Genomic DNA, 14567 nt, shown 5'->3' with positions numbered 1-14567 from the left:
TTTAGAATTTATGCTTAAATAAAAAAAAATTGGCATTGTAGCTGTTATTTATTCAAATTATTTTATAAAGTTGTTATCATTAAGCTAAATTCAATTATAGTATTAAATGTGCATTATTAATATCAATGTTAAAAATATTATGATAAACATTGTTATTAATTTAAAAATTTAATCATTATTATTTTTAAATTATATTTGACAGGTTTGTTACAAATAATTTTTTATTTAAATTAAATTAAATTACCTAACTAGGTGTTATTTTTAACCCGAAATCAAGTTGTTTTGTGATATACATATTATTATTAAGCTTTTTCATACTAAAAATTGTTTAATTTTTATTTAAAGTTGTTTTCATTTACATTGAATATTTCTTTTCCCATTCACACTAAATATTCTTTTGCCTAAGTAATAACCGTTTAAATTACAATTTGATACTATACATACCAATATATTTACAAACTATAATTATTTTTAACAAATAACTAATTTATACATTTATTCATACAAATATAAGTTGGAAAATTGTAATAATAATTGTTTATTACGTTTAAAATTATAAAAAATGGTACAGTATGCTAAAATTAAAAAAGATGAACGATTTAACTGATACAGATAACATTTGAGTACAGAGAAAAGGAAAAAAATAAATGTTATAACATCATCTACGCTTATACAAACAAGGTTTAAGTGTTGGCCATTCAATCTCCTTCCTCTTAGAAATTTGCTTATCCTACACACATAACAGTAAGATGAATCAGTAGAGATGATTATATCCTGCAAATATATAAAGAACAAAGGAGAAAAAAAAAATGAAATCATATATATTCACTGCAATTTGCTGCATACCTTTTTTGTAAAGTAAAACAAAATAAACATTTTATTTGAGAAGTCCTGCATGGGTGTAAACACCAGTTAGCAAAACTCAAATCCAAGTTAATTACAGTAACGAAATGAACATATCCACACCTTCTTTACAGATTTGAAACCTAGCTCAGAAATAGCATTTGAAAACTTTTCAGGGTCTGCTCCTCCAGTATTTGGATCAAACCTACTCTTAACTTCTGCTATCAAAAGCCAGCCACTGTTAAAGAAAACTATACAAGTCAGATTCTCAGTAGGGATGCAATGTCCACCAAGAGAAGTTAAGATCATGCAAAAGGAAACAAACCCTGGCTTTAGCACCCTATTTGATTCTTCAATGTAACTTTGGTAGTTGGTTCCCATCAATGAAAGACAGAACACAGCAACGTTAACAGATGAGGAGGCAAGGGGAGTCTGCCAATATTTCACAGAAGCACTTGTAAGTAATCTGGTTTATAACCTTCAAATAAGTGCTTTGAGTTGAGACAGTTCTCAGTTTAGGACTCTACTTCGTTTATTTTGAAACTAACAAAAAATGCAAACCTGAAGCCTGACCAGTTGCATTTGCTTTGCAATGTTACCAGTAATAATAGCATATCATAATATTCATATCAATAAAAATATTCATGATCACATAATGTTTATTTTCCAAATACATGAAACATTACACTTTTGTGAAATGAATGCCAAAAACTGACCAATCATAAACTGACTTTTCACATATTATGATGAATAATGACAAGGATGGATGAAAAATAAAATTACTACTGATGCTCTAAAAGTAACTTCCAATGTGCACAGGCTTACAAGAAGGAAAACATACATTTGCCATGTCACAAGCAATTACATTTGGATCACTAGAGACAAGATCCAGAGAGAAGACTTTATTCTTCAAAGTTTTAGCAATGAGTGCTTCCCCTGGAATAGAAACATGAAGGCACTAAAAATGAGCAAAAGAACTTAGGCATCAGGTAAAAGTGAAAATTTGCAATAGGATCAGAGTAACTTCTCACCACAACCAAAATCAGCAATAACAAAAGAAGGGCTCTGTTTTTTCAGCCACTTGATAATTACATTAACCGGCTGTTCAGGCCAATTTGACATCTGCGATTTGTATCCTGCATGATACTAGCCAGATAAATGAAAGACAAATTGAGACCGACAATAAGAATGATATAGAAACCACTAAAATCCATGCCAGAAAAATCGAAACAAAATTTGGTTCAATCACACAAGAAATCATGAGTTCCTTTTTATATCTAAAGAATGTGAGTTAAAAGAACCCTTACCATGTCAAATAACGATGGTTCTTCCTTGAAATAATCTAGAGCCTCCTTTCCACTGAAAAGACATGACACAACATAAAGAACAACATATAACAGAAAATCTAAGTTTGAGGTGCAGAAAACAATGAAGAAAATAAAACAGGCGAACAGACAACACAACATAACATACGTGCAAGTGTAGAGCTTCTCGTTAATCATCCTGAAATGCCCACCAGACAACCTCGCTCGCATCTGCGACAAACAAACCATTCCCATCAAACCAAGAAAAAAAAACATAAATTTACAAATAAAAGGTTGTGTTTTGATTATGCAGTACCTTTTCCAGAAAGGTGGAGGGTTCCTTCAACTTTATGCGCTTCGCAGAAGGGGAAGGAATAGCCTGTTGTTCCTCCTTACCCTTCTTGCCTCCTCGTCTCTTTCGTTTCTTACTCTCACCCATTGTTTAGATTTTGATTTAGCTCTGCAAATCCTTTTTCTGTCACTTTTTCTCTGCTTATCAAACTGGTGCTAGGGTTCTTTGATTGAAAATAAAAATTTACTATCTTTTATTAAAAATAAAAGTTCCTTGATTTATCATTATCAAATTTGTTCTTTTTTTCACTTAATTTTGTTAACGGATATATATATTTACTGTAAAAATGAATTATATCATGCATCTTCTTCAAAATTAACTTTTTTATCTATATCTTAACAATTTTTAATTCATAAAAATATAATATAATGGAAAACATTTATAATAAATGTATCTGCAATTAAATTAATAAATTAAACCTTTTAAATAAAACCGATATTGATTTTATGAATTTTATAATTTTTATATCACAACTTTATAACAATTTATTAAAAAAAAACTAAAATCAGGTTAAACATTAATCGACTAAATAAATCAATAAGTCTTTGAAATATATCTTTATTCATATATTATTGAACTAAAATTATAATATTTTTAAAATAATATATATATATATATATATATATATATATATATATATATATATATATATATATATATATATATATATATATATATATATGGAGTTTTCTAATATACGCTTGTTTTTAGTTGGTACGTTTTGCAAATGTGTACCGGATTTTAGTTTTAGTAGACAAAAACACCTTTGTATATTATGAATTCTAAGTTTTAAGATTCAGGGTATGTAGCTCCAATTGAAAAAATCAGAAACAGTTGCCGTTAAAGAATCTTACAAAAAATTATATGATTTTATAATGAGTTTTCATTTTATAAATTTTGTCTAATATAATTTTATCAAATTTTCACAAGCATAAAGGAATTGGTAATTGACCTGAAAAAAATCAGAAATACTCGTTGTTAAACAATTTCTTACAAAAAATGATTTTATAATGAGTTTTCATTTTATAATTTTTGTCTTATCTAATTTTATATAATTTTCACAAGCATAATGACATCAAAAGGAATTGATAATTGGCCTGGAAAAAATAAAAAAACATTCGTATTTAAACAATTTCTTACAAAAAAATGATTTTATAATGAGTTTTCATTTTATAATTTTTGTCATATATAATTTTATTTAATTTTCACAAACATAATGACATATTGGTAATTGGCCGGGAGGGTTGAGAGGTTAGTGAAGATGGTGAAATTGAGGTGAATATGTCAATGACTCAACTCTTTACAAAAGCAAATTGTTTAAAAGCAAGTGTTTCTGATTTTTTCAATTGGGGCTAGAGTAGGGATGACAGAGAAAAGGTTGGAGTGAGAGAAATGAAAGAGAAAGGGTTGAGAGGAATGAGAGAGGTGAGTAAGGGTTTTGAGTTTTTTTTTTTAGTTTTGAGAATGAAAATCATTAAAATACCCTTAACATTAAAACTTAGAATCCACGATATATATATATATATATATGTATGTACATATATATATATGTATATATATGTACGTACATAGATATATATGTACGTAGATATATGTCCGTACGTAGATATATGTACGTATATGTACGTATATGTACGTACATATATCTACGTACGTACATATATATACATATATGTACATACATATATATATATATATATATATATATATATATATATATATATATATATATATATATATATACACACACATGTGTGGCTTACATACGTGTTTTTAGTTGTTACATTTTTAATAAAATGTATTGGATTTTAGTAAATAAAAATACCTCTATAGATTATGGATGAATTCTAAGTTTTAAGGTCAATGATATTAATAATTTCTATTCTCAAACTAAAAACAACAAAACAAAATCTTTACTCATCCCAACTGAAAAAATCAGAAATACTCAGATAACCCTGATTCACCTCCCTCACTTAATCCTAATCCACCTTTCTCACTTATCCAATTTATTTCTGTCTCATCTCCATCCTTTCTCACCACAGTAATCCGCGACATTACAATTTGTTACTCTTGTTATGTTCGTTCATTTGTTTTTCACTTTAATAACAAAATAAAATAATTGATGTTGATGTTGATTTTTGATTGGAAGGTTGTGTGATTGTTATTAAATTTCTTTTTAAATTTTAGAATTAGTAGTTTATCTATAGAGAGATTTGATATTTTGACTATTAAGTTGTCCGAAAATATTTTCCAGAAGAGAAAACCCGTTACTAGGGGATTCCGGAAGGGATAAGTCATTGTCCAAAAAATCGATTCCTGAGGTCTTTTTAAAAATAATTCTAAAAACATATTTTCCGCTTAAAACAATATTTTGGACTATACTTTTCACCTCTTTGCACATAACCAAAGTCAAAACACATCAAAAAATGAAACTCCTACACATCGTACTAAATGATTTAACAGGAACAAATTATTGAAGAGAGTTATGAACACAGAAAATTGTTGTTGTTGACTATGTTCCCTTATTCAGAAAAGAGACCAATGTTCGTTCCCTTTCGAATGTGTCATATTGATAAGCATATTTTCATTTCATTTTTATAAAAAGAAAAATATTCTAACAAATTACTCATCTTCTAGATTTGAGCAAATTGTAGAATATTAAGCACTTTCCAAGAAAAACTGCATAGATATATATCACATCATGTAAGTTTATTTTAAACAATACGCATCTCCAACTTGTTTGGTCAATATGAACATGATGTTATCATTCTCATTTATCATTTGCCGCATAAGTGAAATTAAGAAAAACAAAACACATTGAATTTCAAATTTGGAATTTAAACTTAATAAATTAGGCTCATAGTTTAACTTAATAACTTCTACTTTTTTTTCATTTTTATGATTTTATCAAAATTGTAGAAACTAAATGTTTTGCAACTATTTATGGGTTGATGCTAACGTCCTTTTCGTGGGGTTTCTTGTTGTTTTTTTGTAGTTTTGAAATTATTGTAGACTTTAATTTTTTACAAATTTAATAACAATCAAAAAGAAAAAAGATATAACACAGTCCTCTAATAAAAAATCAACATCATCAATTATTTTATTATTAAAGTAGAAAACAAATGGACGAACAGTGAAAGAACAACAAATTGCGTTGTTGTGGGTTGGTGTGTAGATGTGAGAGAGGGCGGAGATGAGAGAGAAACAAATTAAATAAGCAAGGAAGGTGAATTAGGGTTATGTGAGTATTTCTGATTTTTTCGTTTAGAGCTATGTAAGAATGATATAGAGAATGTTGGAATGAGAGAGATGAAAGAGAAAGGGTTGAGAGGAATAAGGAATGAGAGAGAGGTGAGTAAGGGTTTAGGGTTTCTTGTTTTTTTTTTTAGTTTTGAGAATGAAAATTATTCAAATACTCTTTACATTAAAACTTAAAATTCATAATATATGAACATATTTTTTTTTCTGAATGTGAGCAAACCCACATATATATATATATATATATATATATATATATATATATATATATATATATATATATATATATATATATATTAAAGTCTTTCATACATATATTCTAAAGACCTAATGTGAGTGAGTGACTCCAAGCACAGTATAAGCTATGGTAAAAGGGTAATGTGACCAATGGTATCAAAGACACATCTTCCTCGCGATGGGTAGCTCCATGTATGAAAGTTGCTAATTTTTTTTATCAACCATCTCCCATGGAGATTTTGAATCATTCTTGCAAACCATGTGACCATCATTCCATGCTTTCTTAATTCCATAAAATAAAATAAAGTTACAAGGCAATATATATTCTACATGGTGTAAAATTAAAAGTCTTTTAATTTATTTTTCTTTGATAAGAATTAGACAATATTATTTTAGTTAACCAAATCCACATTTTTAAGTATTTAATATCAGGTTGATAATTTTGTGGGATAAGTAGGATCTTTATTGGATTTAAGTAAATAAAAATGCTTGTTTGTAAAATAGAAATTAATTTTATTGTAATTTTTAGAATTATTCTTCCTTTTATTATATTTTCTTTTACTTATAAAATTGGTATAATTAACAATTTTATTTGTATTTGAGTTAAGATCATACAATTAAAGGATGTTTATCATGAAAATACAAGTTCTTGCTATCTTCAAGTGACACTCTCCTTCTTCCATCTTACGTAAATCTCCTCCATTTTGTTTACTTAGTTTTTGTTATCTTCTATTCCACTTCTTCTAAATTCTTTGTTTATGCCAATCTTTACCTATATTCTTCAAATTCTTTATTTTATTTACATAAGCATGTTTTTCTTTTGGATGCAAACCTTCACACTTATATAATCCACTTGGATTAATTCATGTTTAGTGGTAACCAATCTTAAAGTGTGTCTTCCATTTCAAATCCTAAGAAAAGTTCAGGAATTTTTTTCTAAACATATTTTCAAATTAAAACACAAGAAGATCTTTATCATTTTCACAACTCGTATAGGGTGTTGTACCAATTCTCTTGTGCTATTTTACTTTTGTGAAAAACGTGTTGTTAAAAGGACTTCTCCCTAAATATTATCAATTTTGTCCAAAATGAATAAATTTTATTTTTGAAAATAAGTGATAAATAAAAATTAAATTTAAAAAATATTTTAAATAATAATAGCAAATTTCAATGAAAAAGGTAAAAATATAAATAATGATAAGAGAGAAAAAAAAGAAAGGAAAACATAGCGTTCATTTTTACAATATTTTTAGGTCTAATTCATGATTTTAACACCACTCATTTTCATTTTTATACACCCTATTTTGTTTTACTACTAGAAATGGTTCAACCCGTTTTTCTTAACATTCACACCCTTTACTTTTATTCTTCACAACTTTTAGAATTTTGGGCCGGTTGTTATATTCTCACATCTATATTTTCTTTAAATATTTCACTTTGCATCTTTTCACATTTCTCCTGTACTTTCACATCCTAAAAATAATAAATTTCAATGAATTTTGAAATTTTAAAAATTCATTAAAATTTTCAAAAAAATCCTTTAATAAATTTTAAAATAAGTTGAAGAAAAAAATCTTCCAACAAATTTTAAAATCCATTAAAAAAAATCATTCAACATATTTCAAAATTTTGTTAAAAGATTTTTTAAAAACTTTAACAAATTTCAAAATCTTAAAATATTTTTTAACAAATTTAAAAATTTGTTAAATTCTTTTTTCAACATATTTTAAAATTCATTAAAGAAAAAAAATATAATGTAGGATTTTTGAAATGTAAAGGATAGTTTTAAATTTTATAAAAATGTGGAAAGGTGTAGAAAGAAACATTCATTTTCCTTTTGCATCTCTCACAAATCCTCTTGACCGCCATGATTTGAAAATTTCACATTTTTTTTATTAGACCGATGTAAAATACATGTTCTATCTATATCTTTTTATATCTTTAAAAGATTCATTTTGAGAGAAGAGTTGTTTTTCATAGGTGAAAAATATTAGTCGAATATATATGTTAATATACTGATTAGGAATCTAACAACATCTAGACGAATTTATCAATATATTAATTAAATTAATCTAACAATATATATTAAATCAATTTATTTTTTAACAAATTTATTCTACATATTTTTTTATATATTTTATTTTTAAAAAATATATTTTATATTTACACATTTTTATTTTTTATATTTTTACAAAATCTATTATTTATATATCTTTACGTAAATATTAACTTTCTAAACCTACAAATTATTTTTCAAGTTTATTGTATTCAAAACTTAATTATAAACTTAAATATTTACTATCTATTTCCTTATTCTCTAAATTTTTTAATAAATACATAAAATATAACTAATTCGTAAATGCAAAACACTTTTCATCATTATCGTAATGAAAAACATAAAACAACGAAATTAAGGGCCACTCCAAAGTGTTCAAGTCAGGTTAATACAAGCTTTGTTGGAGAAACCAACTTTATACCGATTGAAATAGACACAACTTTCATGCCCCTCACTGTCTCTCTTCTTTGTCCTCATCGCCAAAGGCAAAACCAGAACAAGAACATGTAGTTGTAGTATGTATGTCAGTCCTCAAATCAGTATACGAACAAAGGTAAATAGTACCATCTGCTAGTTTTCTCAGTTCATTTATTGACTCTTGAGTTGATATAAAAAACGGGTCATCTTTGTTGACTCCTGGCAGCTGAGGATATATCATAGATTTGTATTACACTGTGTGAATGGAAATGAGGATTCTTAGTGCTTCACCAAACCAAAGTGGCAACATCTTTGAGCGTGTGCATTAATATTAAATATTCTATAGAGATAAAACATCATAGTGCTTGACCAGTGCAGGTGTCACGGATTGAGATGATTAACATTTTTAATTTGTAGACTTAGCTGATAAACATAATCCTTCCTGTTTTTGGCTCAAGAACATATTCCTTCCTTATGACAAAAGCATTATGTTTGGATTAGCTTTATTTTTTTTCTTATGATAGAAAAAACCTTTTGGATATAACATATGATTAGAAAATTTTCTTTAAACAAAACCAACCTAATAAACACAACTTCCCTAAACTAAAACACCTGGGTAGAACATCCCCCTGCTATAAGATTTTGATGATCCCACATATGGGCCTTCGGTTGGTCAGACAGCCAAAATCATCGTGGTAAACTACAAAGACTAAAATGGTGGCAAGCTTAACAAGTTCATAGAGCCATAAGCCAATAATAGAATCAAACTCAATGCATCTATGTTAGCATGTCCACAAAGGTTAGATTATTAAGTTGAACTCGAAGGTGATTTTTGGGCTACAATCTCTACTTGGTTAAATTACTTTCCTATCAATCAGACACAATGAAACATTTACCTAACCCCAGACAACCCACCAACCAATCATATATATATTGGGAAGAGAAAAAGTTAAAGGCCAGGGTAGGCTACCTCTTTCCAAGGCAAGGGCACGGACCTTGGCAAAGGCAACCAATGAAATAATTAATGAGAAAAATACAAGCTATGCATACGCTCCACCATCTTCTTTATGCATGAGTGGCTGTGGGCCTGAAACAATCGATGTTGCACAATCCAACAGATCTCACCATCTCCCCAAAGCTGCAACCACAAAACAGAAAAGTGAGGTCAAAAAACATCATCAAATGCATCATTTTAATACACTAAAATACACTGAACAAGGTTTGTATCTGACCGGTCAATACTATTTCTAGCTTTTTCAGGTATATCTGCTCCATGATATGCCTTCTCAGGGCGATCTATACTCTTTCTTGATTTATCTCTCCTGTCTATACTGGCTCTTGACTTCTCTTTATGGTCTGTGACTGTGCTTGCACCAGGCTTTTCTTTTTGATCAATACTCCTCAAATTCTCTCTAAGATCCATGCTCGGTCTGGATTTCTCCCGAAAATCTATGCTGTTCCTAGGTTTGTCCTGTGGATCAGGAATATGACCAGATCCTGTTTTTTGATGTAGTGACTTCTCGATGACAGTAACGAATTTCTTGAGGTGCTTTATATATTGAGGGTAAAGTTCCAAATCACAGTGATTTCCTCCTTTAATCCACAAGGGTTCATACTTTTGTTTACAATTTTCCCAAAGTTGCTTCCCATGGGAGCAATCCACTACATCATCAGCTGTTCCCTAAAATATAAAAGGCAACACAAAGAACCATCACACTCTATAAACGTAACTGAAAGTTCAAACACAAACTTTAGTTGTATCTCGTAATTCGTATGCTCACTTACAAATATAGTTGAGCAATGAAAGAAATAATCCAACCCATAAATATGTTACCAAATATCTAATAAATACTGACCATATGCGTGTAGTTGGTGCACTCACATCAAAGTTGAAAAAACATTCTAACCCATAAATATTTCAAAAATATCTAAATACAAAGACTGGCTGAAATACTGACCAATGACATATGATACTAGAATACTAATTGGTGCAAGAATTTCAAATACGTTGGCATATTTGAGACAGACAAGTTAATTGTGGATGGACAATGCATATAGGAAGCTCAATCAGTGATCAGCAACAACGATGGTCGAGAATCAGCAATTAAAAACCTAATTTAAGTTCATATGGTCCAATGAATTATTAAGTGGAAATGATAAGAGCATGTACAGAAACCAAACCAAAATTATAAACACCAGAGACTAATATAAGTTAGGGAGAAGGAGGAGGAGGAAGTGACCTAGTGCACAAGGCTCCTTTTCTATTGAGGTCTGAGGAGAGTAGACGTAAGAAAAATATTCACTGACCAAAGAAGTATTTAACAAGAAACTATAGAAAAGAAGTCATATAATTACTTCAATATTGCAGCATCTTCTATATAATGATATATCTACTTTCTAACTATAAATATAAGTACCGTCAGAGATGAGAAGAATACTCACGTGAATCACAAGAACGGGACAATTCACCAAGGGAATTTTATCGATGTTCTGCATCAAAAGCAGATCAATAAAATTAAAATGGACAAAAATTGAACATTGTCGATTATGATTCACCCATTAGCATTGATAAAGGTAGAACCTTATAAATGTCAAACCAGTATGTGCGCTTCACAGGATACATGACACGAAGGCCTGATAAGATTGGACTGTGGAGAATCACAGCCCTAAGGTTTGGTAAACGAGAAGCCAAATCTATAGTTGGTCCACTACCAACAGATTGCCCATAAAGAACAATATCTTCTTCTTTTGCCCCATACTTCTCCTGCAGGCACTTATAAACAGCTTCTATATCTGCATAAGTGTTCTGCTCACTAGGCTGTCCAGAAAGAAAAAATATCAAATTGTTAACCCAAGCTACCCTGCAGGAAGCAATCTCTACCCCTGATTTCTTTCCTCCCTTTTTCCCTTTTATCTTTATTAATTTTTTTCAGTAGAAATATCTTTCTTAAATTTAAAATAAATTACTCATCTCTTCCCTAAGAGATTCTAAAATTATACTCCCCTTTCTCTTCCTTTAAATATACTGTCCCCCTAAGAGATGACTGAGTTAAACTTATTAATTCTTTTCAATATATTCGAACTTCTTAGAAAGAAGTGAATGATTATGAATAATAGATCTCCTAATGACATTTGATCCTATTCGACAACTAGTTCTACAATCAAAAAAATTGATGGTAGCTGTTCAAGACTAATTACTATTCATCGTAACAGGAATCGACATTAGGGGTAAAATCTCTGGAAAACTAATTACCTTAAAATGAACTCAAAATATAACAAATATTTGACTTTCAGCTGTGTGTTCTAAAATAAAACGGGAAGAGAATGTAATATAAACATCTTTGAGGGAGTAGAAAACAATTTATTGTTAAGTTATTTGTAAAATCTGAGTAAAATGTTAGTAATATAAAGAATTCATTAAACAGTCATGCAAACATCAGTGATAAAAAAATAATTTACTGCATTTATTTAAATTAAAGCTTACTATAAAATTAAAATTATAGTTAATACGACGGTTACTATTTGAAGTTCAAATGAAATACAGGTGCGTTTGGATAGCAATTGGTAGCCCCAAACGAACTTTAATCTTCCATCGTACGTTACGTCAACCATATTTAACATTTCCTTTTTCTCCATCCAGTTAGAAGCAAAAAGCAAAATTCAGCCCAAACTTTAATTTAATTAAACGTTACAATGAGTTGTTTTCTCTTAACTCTCAGTCAGTTCATCTCATGTCAACTTTCTGGCTAGTATCTAACACACACTAAGGAATATAGTACTTTTAAAATTCTTAAAATCTGCCTCAAAAAATATTCTTATATTATAAATAAAGATACACAACTCGGAAAGTAATACTCTCACTCTCAGGTGAGATATTTTCAATATTCTTTCTTTCGAATGCCAGCACCTAAACAAAAAAATAATCTTTCAGTCATCTCAACCTACTTTCCTTTTTTTCTCCCATACAAGAGTCCTCTTCTTTTATTTTATTAACATTAATTTTTAACTTACATATGCCTATTTCTAAATTAATTTTCAATACTTTTTAAATAAAAGTACCAACAGTGAAAAATATACTTATATCACAGTTTAAAAATTAAATTAGATATTCTAAATTTAAAATATAGTTTTATATATTTAAGAGTAATCACTAGAATTATATTATTAAAATGTTTATTTATTTTGAATTTTATTTATACAAAAAAAAATGTATCTCATATTCACTACTAATATACGTGATAAACTTACTAATATAAATAGATAATAAAAGTATACATACCTTCCCAGATGACTGTCCATATCCAGAATAGTCATAACTACATAGAGGAAAACAACCATCTTTTCAGAAATTTCTATAGGTTTCCAGTCAGGCGCACAAATAGAACAAAAAGAAAATCCCATTTCAGCCTCTCTAAAATGAGGAATGGGTGTTGTAGTCTAAAATTCAATCCTTAAAAAAGAAAATTAGGTCCCCAAATACAATTAATCAAAGGTATAACTCGACCAACAAATACTATTTCAAGAAAGCATGTGATAAATTCTATTTCTCAGGAAAATTAAGAAAACTATGTTATCTCTCTAACAATACAATACCTAATTTTTCCATTTAAGAAACTATTCGGTCTTTTTGCCAATTTAGTGAAAGAACAAATTTGAATAATTCAAAGACCGAACTTTAAACATAAAAAGTAGAAGTTATTTCCGCCTCCCCCGACAGCCCCCCCTCCAAAACTAGCTTCAGTTTCCTTAAACAAAATTTCATTCCAAACATGTGGATGGAAAAAATAAACTTGAATTGTTTGCACTGAAGATGTAATTAAGGAACAAAAAAAAAATCTAAAACGATAAACATAATCTAAATATGGAAACAAATTCACACCAACAAATAACCAAAATAGCATTATAATTGAATGAACAAATGGGTAAAAGAAAAAAAAATGAGAGGTTTGAGAAAGTAACCCCATGAGGTTAACTCGGAGGTGAAGACTCAGCTCGCTGAACAACTCGTACATCTGACCCAGATCAGCGGCGTTACCGTGCGAGTAAAGCAAAGTCAACGAAGCCGTCGGGTTCTTAATATACAAAGCCACAACACTGTTTCCTCTCTCAGTCCGAACCTTCAAAACGTCGACGTTTTCCCTCGTTGCCACCTCCACCATCTTCGCCTTCCCATCAGTCTCCTCCGTCACAGTGTACGACGGCGGATCCGGCGGAAAGAATGCAAACTTGGCCGCCATGGAGGAGGTCACAGCTCCCATTGAAACACAGAAAAAGTAAATAAAGAGAATATTTTAAAAATAAGAAAGTAAAATTGAAGATTAAATGTTAGGCTAATTTTGAAAGACTGAAACAATGGAAGGTTCTGGAGTGAATGGAGGTGATTATATTCATGTGGTGAGCTAGGGAGTGTTTGGTTGGAGAGACAAACACAAAAGGAAAGTAGCCATTTAACGTTTTATTTTAGGGTTTTTCTTTTTGAATAATCACTCACTTTTCTTCTTATAAAAAATTAATTCATTATTACTTAAATTTCTTAAAAGTATCAAAACTCAAAAACACTTTTTCTTCTTTAGTTACATGTTAACAACATAAGAATTAAATATTTCTCTTCTATTTTAAATTAACCTTAGTTAAATTTTGATATATTTGATTATTTTGAATTTATTTTTTTATTAGACTTGTTAGTTTATTAAATATTTAAATATTTTATACTTTTAATTAATTTTTTGTTTAATTTCCTTTCATAAAGTAGGTGAGATAAGTGTTATTTTATTATGATATTTTATCTTTGTTTTCATGTATTAATTGATGAAACTCATCTTAATTGATGAGATTATTCTTATTATTTAATACTTTTTAGGTGAAAACTATAAAGAATATTCAACATTTTATGTTAATAGAATATTATTTTATAGGGTTAAATTCATCTTTATCAAATTTTAGTTTCAAAATTTATAAAATAAATGAATTAAAAATGTTAATTTAGATATATATGTTTTTCTCATGTTAAAGGTATTCTAAATTAATATTTAACATAAAACGTATTAAACCTGAAAAAAAATCAAAAGGTAATTTAAAACGTAATTTGATGTATTATAAA

The 14567-nt window shown here is 28.7% G+C and overlaps 2 protein-coding genes across 3 annotated transcripts; both read right to left on the bottom strand.

Moving 5' to 3' along the window:
* Positions 1-522: 522 nt before the first annotated feature.
* On the bottom strand, positions 523-2676 carry LOC108345106 (ribosomal RNA-processing protein 8). The gene is made up of 9 exons (XM_017583679.2): positions 2464-2676; positions 2317-2378; positions 2151-2202; positions 1875-1989; positions 1685-1779; positions 1169-1275; positions 967-1081; positions 847-891; positions 523-730 (listed from the first exon to the last, which is right to left on the bottom strand). The coding sequence occupies exons 1-9, from the start codon at positions 2584-2586 to the stop codon at positions 659-661; spliced, it is 786 nt and encodes a 261-aa protein (XP_017439168.1). The 5' UTR covers positions 2587-2676; the 3' UTR covers positions 523-658.
* A 5667-nt stretch (positions 2677-8343) lies between these two features.
* On the bottom strand, positions 8344-13892 carry LOC108346029 (uncharacterized). Of its 2 annotated transcripts, XR_001833766.2 has the most exons (7): positions 13427-13892; positions 12747-12783; positions 11049-11285; positions 10910-10957; positions 9700-10148; positions 9438-9605; positions 8344-8722 (listed from the first exon to the last, which is right to left on the bottom strand). XR_001833766.2 is itself a non-coding variant. In XM_017584954.2 (6 exons), the coding sequence occupies exons 1-6, from the start codon at positions 13723-13725 to the stop codon at positions 9533-9535; spliced, it is 1143 nt and encodes a 380-aa protein (XP_017440443.1). In that variant the 5' UTR covers positions 13726-13892; the 3' UTR covers positions 9227-9532. The 2 variants fall into 2 exon arrangements, 1 of the variants encoding a protein (XP_017440443.1); XM_017584954.2 differs by lacking the exon at positions 8344-8722 and having other exon boundaries at positions 9227-9605.
* Between the last annotated feature and the right edge of the window lie 675 nt (positions 13893-14567).

The sequence above is a fragment of the Vigna angularis genome, chromosome 8, assembly GCF_016808095.1.
Source record: "Vigna angularis cultivar LongXiaoDou No.4 chromosome 8, ASM1680809v1, whole genome shotgun sequence".
Taxonomy (NCBI): domain Eukaryota; kingdom Viridiplantae; phylum Streptophyta; class Magnoliopsida; order Fabales; family Fabaceae; genus Vigna; species Vigna angularis.
Note: the sequence above shows the minus strand (reverse complement) of the source record. Positions and strands in the feature narration are given on the sequence as shown.

Excerpts from the sequence above, each read along its gene's own strand:
- LOC108345106 (XM_017583679.2), bottom strand. The coding sequence starts at position 2,586 with ATGGGTGAGAGTAAGAAACGAAAGAGACGAGGAGGCAAGAAGGGTAAG. Across the intron at positions 2,203-2,316 it reads GAGAAGCTCTACACTTGCAC|TGGAAAGGAGGCTCTAGATT; the intron begins GTATGTTATGTT and ends ATGTCTTTTCAG. Across the intron at positions 892-966 it reads GTTTCAAATCTGTAAAGAAG|GACTTCTCAAATAAAATGTT; the intron begins GTGTGGATATGT and ends ACACCCATGCAG.
- LOC108346029 (XM_017584954.2), bottom strand. The coding sequence starts at position 13,725 with ATGGGAGCTGTGACCTCCTCCATGGCGGCCAAGTTTGCATTCTTTCCG. Across the intron at positions 10,958-11,048 it reads ACTGGTTTGACATTTATAAG|AACATCGATAAAATTCCCTT; the intron begins GTTCTACCTTTA and ends CTTTTGATGCAG. Across the intron at positions 10,149-10,909 it reads GTCCCGTTCTTGTGATTCAC|GGAACAGCTGATGATGTAGT; the intron begins GTGAGTATTCTT and ends TTTATATTTTAG.